Below are 15,272 nucleotides of genomic sequence, written 5' to 3'. Positions count from 1 at the left end.
ACACATACACTCATTTCTCCATGAAACGTCATGTGCTTTTATTAACAAAGGCTTAAGAAATGCTGCACACCATAGAGGAATTCTGATGAGCAGAAAAGCAGTTCCCTAAGTGGAGTTTGGCCAAGACAGAATACAGTGTCCTGACATACAGTTTCTAGATCTGTGGGTCCTTGGGAAAACAAAAGAGAAGAGTCTGCAAATATAAGACAAGAGTCTGCAAATCCAAGACAAGGCCCTAGTTCTTCAGTTTGATGTCTGCAGGCCTACATGGCATAAATGAATGTATATTTATTGCAGAGGCTCCAGTCCATGACACTGAAACATTTGTCAGTTTATCACTAAGCTTTCGAGATGAAAAAATGCAGAGGAACAAAAATATTAAGAAACCACCATACCTCCCACACATTCAGAGGATGAGTCATTAAGAGGCCAATTCTGCAAAGGGCTCCACACTCCTCTGGAGCTCTCACAGGAAAAATTAAGCAATGACGTAAAACAAGAAAAAGTACCCTTTGCAACTGTCCCACCACCAACTGCTAGGAGTTACTTGTTAATGATCACCTCTTTCTTTCCTCAGCCCACATATGGGGGTTCAGATGTCAGTAGGAGAACAAGTGACATAGGAATTTACCCCTGTCCACCTTTTTGATCATTCTTCCCAGCAACTGAAGGATGGAAATCAAGGGGGAGTGTCGGGAGAGCCAGGCTCTTTTCGGTGATGTCCAATGACAGGACAAGGGGTAATGGCTACAAGCTGGAACTTAGAAGGTTCCACTAAAATATTAGGAAAAACTTTTTAACTATGAGGGTTCACGAGAACTGGCACAGGCTGCCCAGGGAGGTTGTGGAGTCTCCTTCGCTGAAGACATTCAAAACCCTCCTGGACGCGTTCCTGTGTGACCTACTGTAGGTGATCCTGCTCAGGCAGGGGGGCTGGACTAGATGATCTTTCAAGGTCCCTTCCAACCCCTGACATTCTGTGATTCTGTGATTCTGTGATTCTGTGAAGTGGACAAATAACTGGGAAGATTACTGGCATCTGTTGTCAGCTTTCCATGCAGTAGCTGAACTACAACCTATCGAGGATGGCTGATGGGTTTTTGCTGCCTTGGGAAGGGCAATCATGATCATGTCAGGCAAGGGCCTAGTTGTACTAAATAAATATGCACCATGCAAACCACTTAGACCATTCCTGTGACGTGATGCAGAAATCATACCCTTATGCTACAGTAAGCAGGCGGGAGGCAAACCTGTATGTTTATTAGTCGGTGCTATTTGAATTCTCATCAGCTTGGCTTGCAAGAACAAGACTCTGCAGATGTAATCTACAGATATTCATTCATACTGGGATATTTTAACACCACCTCATAATCTTCAAGTTTATTTCCTCTCAGTTTGAGGTCGAAGGGGTCAAGAATGAGATGCATATTTGTCTTCAGGAGGTGGAAGGCTGAAATCATTGATAATCTAAGTAGAAGATTTCTAGAGAATAACAGCAAATAATGCCACAAATACTTAAGAGGACAAGTGAGGAATAATTTTAAGTATTTCTTTTCACAAGCCTCACACCAAAAAAACTACCACTTCTTTTAAAGCAAGATTTGTGACTTACAGGAAATCATAGTCAATGGTTGTTTATTGGTCTTAAGAAATATCAATGAAATGGGCAGGAAATTCATGCTTCACAATATTTCACTTCTTTGTGGCCAAATTTTCTGGGTTGTTTTTTTCTTTTACCTTTATATGTGGTCATTAATCTATGGTAATGCATTAATAAGGTGTGGGTTGGGGTTTTTTTTGTTTATTTGTTTGTTTAAAGAGTATGGCATTCGTGTCCTATTAAAAAAAAGTTTGACTAAAGCATTACGCAAAAGGCTTTAATAATTTAAATACTTGTCCAGCCATATGGAAATGTATAATATGTTTTATGTTCTGTGGGAAACCTACAGTTGCTATAAACTTAATGAATTTTAAAACCTCCCATCTATTACTTAATACAACAATTTGCTAAAGTAATAATAACTCTCATTCTGTTACAATTTGCCATACTAGAGATGCTTAGAGGTGCATCAGGAATATAAAACTCTAATAGTGATCAAAAAATCCTCTACAGTTCAGGAGAATGCAGCGCTGGAGTTTAGTCCCACTGTCTCGGAAAATACTATCACTTCATTTGTATGTGAGGAAATGTCATCATAAATTACACAGAACAGAAGACATAGCATAATAGTTGGTTCGTTAGTATTTTTTCATGTAATGCTTTATAAAAGAGATAAAGCTGAAGAAAATAAAAACAGACATGTAAATATTACGATGAAGTACCCTGTTCTTATGTAAATAATTTTTCTTGAATAGTATCTTCTTAAAAGGTGAAAATTAAATACTAGTATTTGTCTGACTGTATAAAAGTGATAGTAATAATTATAAAGAACCAAATGGTCTTATGCCTATTTCATCCTATTCTTATGACTTCACAGCAAAAATATTAAAATTTGCAATATTACCAAAAAGATGCAAACCTGTCAAATATATTACTCTGAAGTAAATTAACAATTAATTTATAGGAACCTACCATAGGAACTATTAAGTGGACAGTAGTAATTGCTTTCTATATAAAATCTATCAAAATTGTTGGAGAAAATATACGAAGCGTAGCTGATAGCTGATGAAATCTGCAATATGGCCACAGAGAAATAAGTTGCAGATCATCAAAGTTAGCTCTTGTGCAGAAACATCCACCATGAGTTCATTAATTTCATTTTTTTACCGGAGAACGGCAGGAGGTTTCCGTAATGCAACCATCATAGGAAATTGATTCAACGCTGTACTTAGGCTTTACCCGTAGTTGGAATTTACAACAGTTTTTATTTTTTGGTGCTCTGATCTCTCTTGCTTTCCAGAAGGCTACGTAAATAGAAGAATCTTCAGCACAACAACAGCTCTCTCTAAAGCACTGGCAACTGGTCTTAGTAGAAGACTGTTAAGAAAAACAAAGGAACAAAGAGATTTAGCTGGACTGGTAAAGCAATATAGGTAAAGCAATTCAGTAACGCTCTATACATAAACCAGAGAACTAGGTTGTCATTAGAAGCAGAGAGGTTTGTAGTCTATGCCCTGCAGACACACATGCACATGAACTCGTGGAGCTCAGAGGACCCTTTGCGGATTCGAAGGCACTCATCTACGTAAATCGTTTTGAGCCTGAGTCAGCAGCCAAGCCCTGATTTTGCACCAGTGAAGGCAAAGTACACTTCCAACTACTCTGAACTGCAAAAAATGTCAAGTGATTGATTCTACCCAACTTCAGGCATTTAACTAAAGCACCTAGACAAGGACCTAATTAACCCAGGCTCTGTTCACCAACAACAGATGGAAAGCTGCAACCTCAAGAAGGTGCTTCAGTCCAGCCCAGGTCAAGGGTGATGGTGATATCTCAGCTAGTTTACTGAAATTACATGGGATGAGCAGCTGAAGATCTCCCTGTATATGAGTGCTCCTAGCAAAGTCCATGGAGCTTTAACCATTGATATGATTAAAGGTAATTAGTAAATGTATGTTCTGCTCTACTAGGCCTGCATCCAGCACTGGGACTAACCAGAACTGTTTCTGGTCCTTCACCTAGATTAGGAAAGGGTTCTCCTTCCTGTGGAAATTGTTGACAGCTTTATGATTTCCTCCTTCCCATTGGCTAATCATCAAAGCACTTCCTTTTCAAAATTTATTAATGCTTATTTAGTTCAAATTCTGAATGGAAACTTAGCTTCTTTTATTTTTCTTCAGATATAAATTTGTAAAGGATTTTAGCTAGTTGAAACTCTTAAGTCAATAATAAGGCCTATGATTTTTCACTGCCTTGTTCTGTGAAGCCCACACCGATTGTCCCACAGCAAGACAAAAGCTCCAAGACGTTACCAAGTGGGTGCCTCACTTCAGTCCTTAAGATCAACCCCAAAAGGGAGAAGATGTTTTCTAACTGCAAACTACTCATTCCTGGGAAACGCTTTGTCTCTGCAGGTGCTGGTCTATGCACTGCTGGTGCACCCCACCTCTCATGGGAGGTCTTAGTAGGATTAGCTGTTGTGTGAAGATGAATATAAAGACATCTGATTTTTATTCATTCCCAAATGGAGTAATACAAAATCTCCTCAATTCTCACCAAGAAGGTGACTTTACCCACTTTATAATTTGTGTCTGCACCACTCAAAACTGGCCCCTGGTCCAGCTTCCAGAAGTTATGCTACAGCTGGAGAAGGAACTGGAGGATTCTCAGACCACCCGAGAGCAGCACAGGGAATTTGTTTCTGTCAACAAACACATGTCAAACACGTGACATTAATTAATACATACTGTACCTCCAGCTTTTTGCATCTTGATGTGTTTATTTCCTTCTAATCTTAATTAGAAAAAAAGATAAAGATGGTTAAAACATTGTAACATATCACTAGTTTAGAATACTGTTTAAAAAAAACATGCAGCAAAGGTACTACTGTTCCAAAACCAGCTACTATTGTTTTGGTTAGCAGTGTTATTTTTCTCCATTTTTTACGTTTCGCAGCAAATTTTGGAACCACCAGCCAGTGACTAAACTGTGCTGTACATATGTGACATCAGCATTTTGTTGTATTAAATCTAAACAATATTACATGATTTCATAATATGTTTATGACTTGTCTATTAAGTACCTATAAACTTAATGCTTTTTCTCGCTGTTTGAAAATACCACATGGAAAAGAAACAGTTTCCACTGGGTTTCATATAAGAACAGAAATAAACCTGAAGGCAAGCACTTACTAACTGTTATTACTGGAATTCACCACAATGCAAGTAAACACCTTCAGAACTAAAAATAGCACTCAGGCTCTGCAAGTGCATCTATCACAGCCTCTTAGTCCTAACAGGGTTTTGTTTTCTTTGAATTCACAGAGCACTCAAAGTGTGGAGAAGCTGTTCAGAAGACAATGTACCACACTGTCAGCATCCACTCTAGGATCCTTCTGCAAAAGTGTGTTAAAATTTAAATAAATGGGAACAATCGCTTTAACTATTATAAATAGCCCCACTGCCTTAAGAAGCTCCAAGGCTAGACAGTCTGTCTGAAATAATAATTGATTTTTAAAGGAAATACACCCTGGCAGATAGAATTAAACCGAGAAAGCGGGAGAATTGCCACATTCAACCTTCCGGTACCTTTTGGTGCAGCTTTCGTCTGACTGGAAACCATAGGAGCCGCGTCCGACGGCAAGCCAACGTACACCCCACCATAGTTCCTGATTTAAAGAAACAATTAGAGACATCAGAGCTTAATGTAGCACTTCTCCCCACAGAGGGACAATCAAGCAGCAGCATTACGAAGATGGTGGATGGTCAGAGAGGAAGGCACCCCTGCATGAGCTTCAGCAGAGAAGCCCGCCTTTCCCAAGGCTGTGGGAAAAGTGCATATCAAGTGCCACGTGCTTGCTAACACAGTGACAGGCAAAAAATACCTTGAGGTTAGCTGCTACTCTTAAGTGGGACCCAAGCCTGTGAAAGGAGCTGTATTTCAATCATGTTCCTAATGTTTTTCATTAAATCCAGCTGCCTTGTGACAATAAAGCCCACCTGCCCACGTTCTTCTAGACAATGAATATATCCAACTGAGGACAGTCAGTCTGATGGTAATGTTTGATGCTGGGACTACCGAAAAATCATAGAGTCATAGAATTGTCAGGGTTGGAAGGGACCTTAAAGATCATCTAGTTCCAACACCCTGCCATAGGCAGGGACATCCCCCACTAGATCAGGCTGCCCAGAGCCCCATCCAGCCTGGTCTTAAAAACTTCCAGGGAAAGGGCTTCCACCACCTCTCTGGGCAACCTGTTCCAGAACCTCACTTAAAACAACATACACCAATTAAAGAGCACTGTGACCTTTACTCAGTACTAAACAGGACCTGCATCCCCCTGCTTAGGGCCACACTTGGTGAAAATTGTTAGTAGGAAGAAGTAGGAGGGTGTTAGGTACTTTAATAGCCCAACCCTCTCCCCTTCATGGCCTTGTGGAGCCCAATTTCTGGCTCCAAGGCATGTATGAAAAGCAGGAACTGGTGCAAAGAGGTGAAAAACTGGGTTCTTAAGAGCCTCTGCCATGCCTGGAGCTATTTGCAGAGACTCTCATTATGCTGTTCTGCCCCGTTAGGTGCCAAATTAATGACACCTCCTCCAGCCCCTGGGGCTCTGAGTCGATTTCTGATTTGTTTGATGAGAGAGTCATACTTTCTTCAATTTCCAGCCCAGCAGAGATCTCCCACAAGGGCTAATGCCATCTTCTGTAGTGGGGCTGCTGTGAAGGCAGAGGTCACTGGCCCTTACCGAGCACATCACCCACAGCTGTGCGATGACATGCTCTCCTTGCTGCAAAGTTGCCCCCTCTCCAACTCACTAACGGGGTGGAGGAGACTCATCAATACTAGGCACTGTGTGAGACTTCCTCCTCTCTTTTCTCTTCTTTTTTTCTCTGCTTTGGTGGTGTTGGTAGGAATTCGGAGGGAAGGAAGGTTGTACATCTGGCAGCAGCACTCACTGCGGCCTATTTCAAATAAAGCCGGTCCTGGTAGAGCACCTACCTCCTTTTGTCATCATCTGATACAGATTCTTCTGCTCTGTAATATCAAAAATACAAAGCACATTAGCAGATTGTTTCTTTCAGATACTCCATGACCATCTAGGTAGACTGAACAGCAAGAGAAAAAGGGGATTATTACTGATCCAGGTTTAATTCAGGTAATCCACAAATCAATAAAGTACTCATACAGTCATGAAAAGAGTGACAATTTTCCAATCCAATGCACAGAAGAAAGAAAAAGATTGAGAATAGATGCAGCCTACTTTTCATGACCTCTGCCAGTGATGCTTGAAAGTAGATAGGCAAGCTGAAATGGGTAAATTAACAATTTTCCTGAGTGTGTCTCCACACATAACAGGAACATAAATGATCTGTGCATAACAGGAATGAGTCTGGGCTTTATTCCACCAAAGGAAGAGTGGAAGGGACTGTGCATCCATTCTGGCATGGCAATGAGGATGAAGAAAGATAAACCTTCAGAGCAGCTATGCCAAAAGCTGAGCCTCTCCATAAGACAAGGTACTGCAATTCCTGAAGTCAGAGTTGTTTGCAAACCAAATAGCTGTTACTAATTCTTCATAAATGAGCAATTACTTCTCTTTTACCTTCAAAGTAAATCACAGGCCAGTCACAGGTAGTCACTGATGTTTGGCTACCCCCTCGAGATACTGTCCAGTGTAGATGAACCAGAGCAGGAGGTAAAGTAATCGGTATCAATGTGAAGGCAAAAGTAGTATGGAAAATATAAAAACTTTATTCTTACTCCCTGAGGGTATAGTGCCTGTGCTGCAGTCTCAGTATGTGCCCCAACATCAGTCTCCACACAAATCACTCATCCACCTCTGATTAAATATTTGGACTTTAAGCTCTATTTGCATGTCTGGGTATGGACCAGGGCAGCAACTGCACTTCAGCTTGGCCTGTAACCTACAAATCTAGCAATAAAAATAGAGGCAAGATAACTTGAGTGCAGTTAAATCCACAGGCTTGTTTGCCCCTACTGCTAGGGGCAAACTTCTCAAGGAGCCCTGCATTGCAGCTGCTTAGGGAGCTAGGAGACACAGCCACAGCTGTGCCTGGGGAATGCCACCAACAGCAAAAGGGGCACCACAACCCAAGGAGGGCTCTGCTGTAGAAATTCTCATGAACAGGCTATTCACCCAATGTCCTCATGTGAATATTCCCATTGAAGGACCAACTTCCTGGACTATGGGGACAATGCAAAGACACTCCCCTTTATGAGGACAAGAGGAAACGGCCAGGGGAGGTTTGGATTGGACATTAAGCAAAAACGTTTTCACAGAAAGGGTTGTTAAGCACTGGAACAGCCTGTCCAGGGCAGTGGTGGAGTCATCATCCCTGGAGGTATTTAAAAGACGTGTAGCTGTGGTGCTCAGAGACATGGTTTAGTGGTGGACCTGACATCACTAGGTTAATGGTTAGACTTGATGGTCTTAAAGGCCTTTGAAACCAAAGTGATTCTACGATTCTATGAGCTGATCCATGAATTTCTGATCCGCTCCCCAGGCAACAAAACTGAGAGCTGGCCTTTACTCAGCATTAGGGCTAAATCCATACTGTAGTCTTGAAAGGCATTTCTGAACTATGATCTTTAACAATAATATATGACATTTCTAATTGTAATTTATTTATTCTAAAAGGTAGACATGCCTACTGTTTAATCATCAGGGCTGTATGCCATTACTGACCCCCGAAGCCAATGGGATTTTGGTCTGAAGTGCAGAGATACAGCCTTAAAGGCAAGAAAAGCCCCTTAAAGCTCAGTCAGCACTCTCCTGGGAGGGTAGCAAATGCCTTAAAAATACTGCTACAAGTCAGAAATTATCTTACACTTATGTTCTTTCTAAGTGGCAGAACGTTACCAACTATCCTTTTCACGTCACCACAGTGAATAAGGGTTAACAGGTCCTTTTAATTGTAGAGGTCTGGGGTAAATCTAAGTATGCTGCAGTTTTGCTAAATGCTATTTACATGGGGCATAGCACTGAGTGAGTGGGGTAAGGCTCCTCGTCTGCTGTCTTTGACCACGTCTTGCCACTCAAAAAAGACTGAGCAATGAACTCCTCATTCTCCGGCTCTCCTGCCACTCCTCACTTTTGGAGCTAGTGCATCTCCCATCTCCTCTGACCCCACGTAACCTAAGTGACCCTGCAGTCCTCATGCACACAGCTAGAAAAATGCAGAGACAACTCCCCTTGAGGACTGTGAAGCTAACGTGGGCCAGTTCCAGCTGAAGAATATGCAAAGCCTGTATCAGTGGGTGGAAACATGCCTTGTATTTTTAGCAAAAAATATGACAAGACTTTGAGAAAGGGACTTTGGGTACCAAAAGACTACAAACAATCATTTCTGTTGAACCAACTGAATGTGCCACAGGATTGATTTTCTCATACCACTGAAAACATTTTCTATAATCCAGGTCAACCGTTATCCACAGAAAAGAATCCTCTAAAAGCACTGGCAACTTCATGCACAGCTGAAAGCCTCTAAAATGGAGTTGTAAGAATAATAATCAATATTGTCCAACAGGAAATTAATGTCAATGTTTGAAAAAGAAGACTCTATTAAGCAACAAGGTTATTTTCTTCTGTTATAGAAATGTTTCGTAATGGGACATCACTGGACCATTACTGTCATTCTCTCACCAAAACAAATTATCCAGGTCTATGATTAAGCAGACCATTTTTTTCTTCAACATTTTGCTTTCTTCCTTTCCTCTTAGTAGCTAGAAACTGAAGTCTAATTTTGCAATACCTTTTCCCTTAAATGTGCAACAGCAAATATGATCGGGGATTGTAGAGGACTCAGCTCTTGGGCTGGGTGATGACTGGGTGCAATCTGGCTAGTCCTGCTGGGGAAGAGGAGGTGAATAGAGAGAGGAGAAATGTAGAAGCATGAGTGGGAGAAGAAGAAAAATCCTGGTGACGCTTAAGGAAGAAGCCATTTTCCACCCCTTTCTGGGGACTCCTTTCTAAGCAACATGGGAAGGAGTGCTGCTCTAGCTTATGCATGACACACATTCACACACCTCTTGCCTTCACACATTGTAGCTTATGGCCTCATTTTGACAGGTGCCCACTGATTTCACGTTCTAATTCCCAGATGTCTGCTGACCCATTGTGGCAGGTGCTGCTTCTGTGCCTGGGATGAACATGGGTGGCTCTCGGGAGCAGAGCTACAACAGCAGCACTCGACTGTGTGGAAATGAGAATGGAAAGAACCTCCTTTGGTTTTGGCAGTGTTCCCATTGCCACATCTCCCAGATTCACAGAGAGGGTATGGGGACACAGGAGTCCAGCACATCCCTTCTCTTCCTCTCTCTACCTCCAATATGTCAGGGATGAAGGAAAAACCCAGCAGAAAAAATATCTTTAAACCTCTCCATTTACAGAGTCCTCCAGGAAAAGTAAGCTAGGATAAGCCTTTCTGCACCAGGAATATGTGGTAAAAGGAACTTAGCAGTCCAACATACTTTGGGCTGATCTGCTGCCCTGTCGCTGCATCTTCCCTCAGATGTTGTTGACATCTACTGCAGAGGAACTGAGAGCACGTTTTTCAGCAGGTACCGTAGGTGGAGTCCTATAGCAGGTATGCAGATTTAACAGCAAATCCACATAACAGCATTCTATTTTCAGCTAGAGTAAATGTTTCTTTCGGTTAGGATTTATCTATCCCAAGAGGCTTCCTGTCACTCTCCTAAGTCTGTAAAATATGCTTGGTTCAATTGTCAGTTTTTACACCCATCAGTCCTATGTCCATTTGATGATAAAAGAACCTGCCATTTTCCACATAAGATTTTAAATATCAAATGACATGCATTCACACTAATTCACACTAATTTCTTACCTCAGCTTTTGTGACTCTGTTCATGCCAAGCACTGCATAGACTCTTTCCAGCCATGCTCGATGGTGGCACTAGAAACGATTCACTAAACTTTGCACAAGTGACAGACTGCTTCTCCTCAGTTTCTCAGCATTTCTTGGGAACTGTCATTTGTATTGGATGGATTTCTTCCCAGTATTTTGAAACAGGCTTGAACTGCTGCATCCTTTCTTTCCTACTGTTACTAACCACAGAATGTCAGGGGTTGGAAGGGACCTCAAAAGATCATCTAGCCAACCCCCCTGCCAGAGCAGGATCCCCTACAGCAGGTCGCACAGGAACACGTCCAGGAGGGTTCTGAATGTCTCCAGAGAAGGAGCCTCCACAACCTCCCTGGGCAGCCTGTGCCAGTGCTCTGGCACCCTCACAGTGAAAAAGTTTTTCCTAAAGTTTTTGTGGAACCTCCTATGCTCCAGCTTGTATCTGTTGCCCCTTGTCCTATCATTGGACATCCTCCTCTGAGCTTAGGCACATTCTGAACATCACAGGCACTGCACTGTTTTCTAGCACATATTTTACACCTGTATCCAAGCTTTTCCAGTTAGCAGTGACATACTTTATTAGTGGGGCTGGAGTTTTGGCTGAAGCTAGTCGACAGATTCAGCACTGATTTGAGAGCTGGGGGTACGCAAGGAGACATCACGTTCCCAGACCATTGCAGACCATTCCATCCTTCTTGGCATGGCACAGCCCTGCCTCACAGCACTTTGTGTAGGAAGAGCATATCATCATCCTTATCTTACTGGTGGAGAAACTCAAGGCCCAGAGGGCAAAGTAACTTTCCTGCAGTCACCCAGGAAGGCTCAGAGCATGTTCCAGCCCTCCCTCCTTCTGCCTGACTGCTCACTCCAGGAGATGCTCATGCAAAGAATCACAGTCAAGAAATGAGAAATCTCCTGAGTTAGAATAACCAATTCTGTATCAAAAAAGTATGCTGTACGTATAAATGCTTTTATGGACCAGAATCAATATGACTGAAATATGACATCAAAAAATATGTGGGTTTTTTTTAAAGGGAGTTGTTTGAACTTTAGATGATAAATGTGAAAAGGTGTAAACCAAAAGCTTGTGTGGATCTATAATGTTAGTTAATATAAATCTGTTTTGTTCATTTCCATGAAACTAAAATATTTTTTTCTGGTATTTTACTTGCTTAACAAAAATCTGCTGTTAAATATTAGGATGATTGGCTTAAGACTTTTGGGTCATCAGTGCCATTCCTCATTAACAGATCTGTGTTTCTAATGTCTGACGAGAAGGCTCAACCATGATATTACTCACATAGGTTGTTTGGTTTGCTCCACTATACTTACCTGAATGAGTAATGGTTCCAGGATTGACTCTTTCACTTTGTTGAAGTCTGCACTGGTAATTTGTTCCTTCTAAGTTATCCTGATACTTTTTTGAAATATGACAGATGATTTAACACTAATAAGTAGGATGCTCACAGTTTAAAGCCTGGCCCTACAAATGCTTACACACACAGAAACACAGTTCTACCTATACCCATTCTTTTAAGCACAGAAGCATGCCTAGTAAATTCATAATTTAAGAGCGCTTGCAGTTTTGAAATTTAAAATTACTGAAACACAAAGAGAGAGATGCAGTTCTAAGTCAGTCACTTAAATTCTCTAAATTGAACAACAAATACCAGCCCTAATGTAATTAAAAACCATGGGTTTGTATATGTAGAAGTGCTGAGGGCATGGATGCTGCAGGGTGTAACAAGAAGACATTCCTCCTAAGCTTGCCTTCTGTAATTTATTTATTGTCTTACACTGCAAACCCAGAAGGTAACACAGATCTCAAGAGTATCTGTGACAAGTGTTCATTTGCCAAGCGAGACCTGTCGTTAGTTCTCAGCCGTGCTCTGTAATAGCAAGGATAAGCCTGTTGTTATGCTCTCCTCTCCACTTGTTTATCTGACTTGACAGCCCTCATTTCTGCACCAGGATTCCTCCATCTAATTAGAGTCCTTATTCTAAATGAAGTAAATGAAACTGAAGAATGTTCCTATTGCACAACTTTAAAATCTTTCCCAGGTCCCTCATCTCCAACTCCAGTGGCAAATATCAATTACATGAAATAGAAGAAGGAAAGACCTCAGGAGGACCTCTTTAATGTTTCCTTTGAAAGGAAAATTAATTTATGGCTACATAAAGCTGTTCCTGCACATTTCTGCATCAGCAAATGAAAAATGGGCCAAGAAAGGCTAATCTTTCGCTGCTGCTTTTCTGAAAACCAGAAGTTGGCAAGAGGTAACAGGACAATAGAGGTTAAGACCTTCCACATTTAGAGAAAAACAGGATGGGTAGGGCTGCCCTCTGCTACTCAGCATGAAAGATAAGGGAGAGAAAAAGTAGCCAATAGATACCATCTTCAATTCAGAGAACATCTAGAGAAGGTGGGTGCTTTGAAAAGGAAGTCTGGATGCATTAATGGGTCCCCTGCAAAGAGAGAAATTTATCTCAGTGGCTCTTTAAATCTCTCACAAAGCTTGGAGGAAATTTATGTGGTCGTTTCATACGACCTTTGGAAAAAGGTGACAGGGAAGAGTAGTCCGAAGTAACATGACCACCTCTGGGAGACAACTCTCTCAACAAAAGGAAAAAAAACCCACATTTCTGTTAGAGAAATAACAAGAGAAGGAATCTGTAGAAAAGCAAATAAGATACGAAGTTGTTTTGTAGAGATGGAAGCTGTCACTAAAGACAATAAACATCTGATGGTGATGATTATATGTTAGAAGCCAGATGAATCACGTATGACTAAATTTAGTATAAGGCTAGTAGGACTGAAGGAAGTCCAGGGTTACATATTTGAAAAAGAAAAGTAAGTACTTACACATCTTTAGTAGTCCCTGTGGCACCTAGAATGAAAAAAAAGTCATCATGTTTACAATATAATGGCATAATCCTCTAAATCAACTGACAGTACGGTAAGCATTTTTCTGCCTTTCTGTCCCAAACAGCATATAAATAGCAACCGGGATTTTCTGTTGTCAGAGAACAGGTTTCTCACGATTACCTAGTTTATCATTAATGATTATGACCCCTTCAATCTATCACGCTTAAATCTGGGCCAGATTCTCAGTGGATGAAAATGATGCTGCTGTGGGCCATTGCCCAGGTGCGGTCACTGAGGATGAGAGCAACATAAGATAAAAATCATCCTTCTGAATTTTATATGCTTCACTTTGCTCAGTCTTCTGGTGGTTTTCTCTGTTACAAAGTCACTGCAACTAAGGAAGCAGTTACTCCTGAATGCCTGTGCATTTTGCTGTTTGAGTCACTTGTAGACTCAGCACTACAGGTGTAAAACACTGTTTCGTTCTTCCTGCCAGACAAACAAAGTTTTATAAAAGAACCAGACAGAACTAATATAAACTTTGGGACACAATTCATCCAAAGCCCTAAACTTCTTAAGAGATCAACCACCCTTTAATTCATCAACCATCCTTTAATTCATCTTGCTATTTAACAAAAAAAAGCAAAAAGACAAAAGTTACCGCCTGGCCGCTTGATCTCAGTGATTGATTTTTTTTTTGGTGACTCAGATGCTTCTTGCTGAGAGAGGAACATTCACTCAAGTACAAACCTTTTGCTGTTCCTCCCAAGTTATTATTGCCATGTTGCTATTGCTGGTATATCACTCAGCTGAGTAACCAGCAAATTATCCCTTCTATTAATTACACAAGCTAGAGTAGACATTAGAAAACCTTTCACTTCTTTTTCTCTTCCTCTCAATACTTGGCTGCAAGAGATTATCTGAGCTCATTCTGAAGAAACTGCAGCTGTCAATCCAAAAGATTTCATGGGTTTGGAGGTAGATTGGTTTTTTTCCAGCCATGGCACTTCATTTCTTGCAAGACTTTATTTTTGCTGATGAAAAATATCAATAAATAGCAAATATCTTTGTCTCACTCTGACATACAAGAATATGCCTTCTGCATCCTTATTTTAAATGCAGAGAGGAAGAAAAAGTCCCGCAAGGCCTTCCAGCACCGTCTACCTGAATGGATGGCAGGAAACACCTCCCTTTACAGCTAACTCTTGAACATAATATCACTCCTAATTCCTCTGACTTGGCTTTGGTTTCAGCGGTGTTTTTTACTTCCCATATTCACTTCCAAAAGTGAAATAAGAGTTTGGTCCAAATTCACTTGAGTACCACTAAAGGACCTGAATATAGATCTGAAAGTATTTCCAGTTAACAAAGCAGTTTTCTTCCTGGAAAGGTTCTGAGTTTGCAAATGTACATCACTTTAGATAGGTGGCCCATAAGTATCTCTATGTAAAAACTCAGAAGATTTTCTTCATTAGGGAGCCTGAACACTCCTTATATGTAGATTTTATTTCACCAGGAACTCGGTAACACCTCAGTTTGTACAGATATGTTTGTTTTTAAAGTCCAGTCCATTCATCCTCACTCCCATTATTTGACTGACATATTTCTCTAACTCTTCCATGTTTAGCAAGTGACACATTATTTCATAGTTACTCAAGTTCCTCTCACCAGAAGTTCAGCCAAAGGATCTTGTTTGCTACTGATTCACAAACAGCACATAGCTGTTCCACAGCAGCAAGGCTTAGTGCTCTCATAACCATGATGATTTAGATATATGACTTGAGAAAATCCTCATATTTGAAGGCTTTTCCATTTTTTCCCCACTTTATCAGCTTGGCCTAAAAAAAAAAGGAGGCACTTGACTCTACAAACCTTGTCTTAGTAGGCTCATGTTGGTTTGGTTTCCCGCCTAACGTGAGCA

The 15,272-nt window shown here is 41.0% G+C and overlaps 1 protein-coding gene across 1 annotated transcript; it reads right to left on the bottom strand.

Moving 5' to 3' along the window:
- Nucleotides 1–5,187: 5,187 nt before the first annotated feature.
- Nucleotides 5,188–13,373, bottom strand: LOC104270057 (chromosome unknown open reading frame, human C12orf75; the record flags this gene model as incomplete). The annotated part of the gene is made up of 3 exons (XM_009864296.1): nucleotides 5,188–5,267; nucleotides 6,602–6,637; nucleotides 13,349–13,373. Coding segments are annotated over 3 exons (141 nt in total), but the record flags the coding sequence as incomplete, so codon positions are not given.
- Nucleotides 13,374–15,272: the final 1,899 nt, after the last annotated feature.

Source organism: Apaloderma vittatum, unplaced genomic scaffold, assembly GCF_000703405.1.
Source record: "Apaloderma vittatum isolate BGI_N311 unplaced genomic scaffold, ASM70340v1 scaffold34222, whole genome shotgun sequence".
Lineage (NCBI taxonomy): Eukaryota > Metazoa > Chordata > Aves > Trogoniformes > Trogonidae > Apaloderma > Apaloderma vittatum.
The sequence above is the reverse complement of the archived record's forward strand: the minus strand, read 5'-3'. Positions and strand labels throughout refer to the sequence as shown.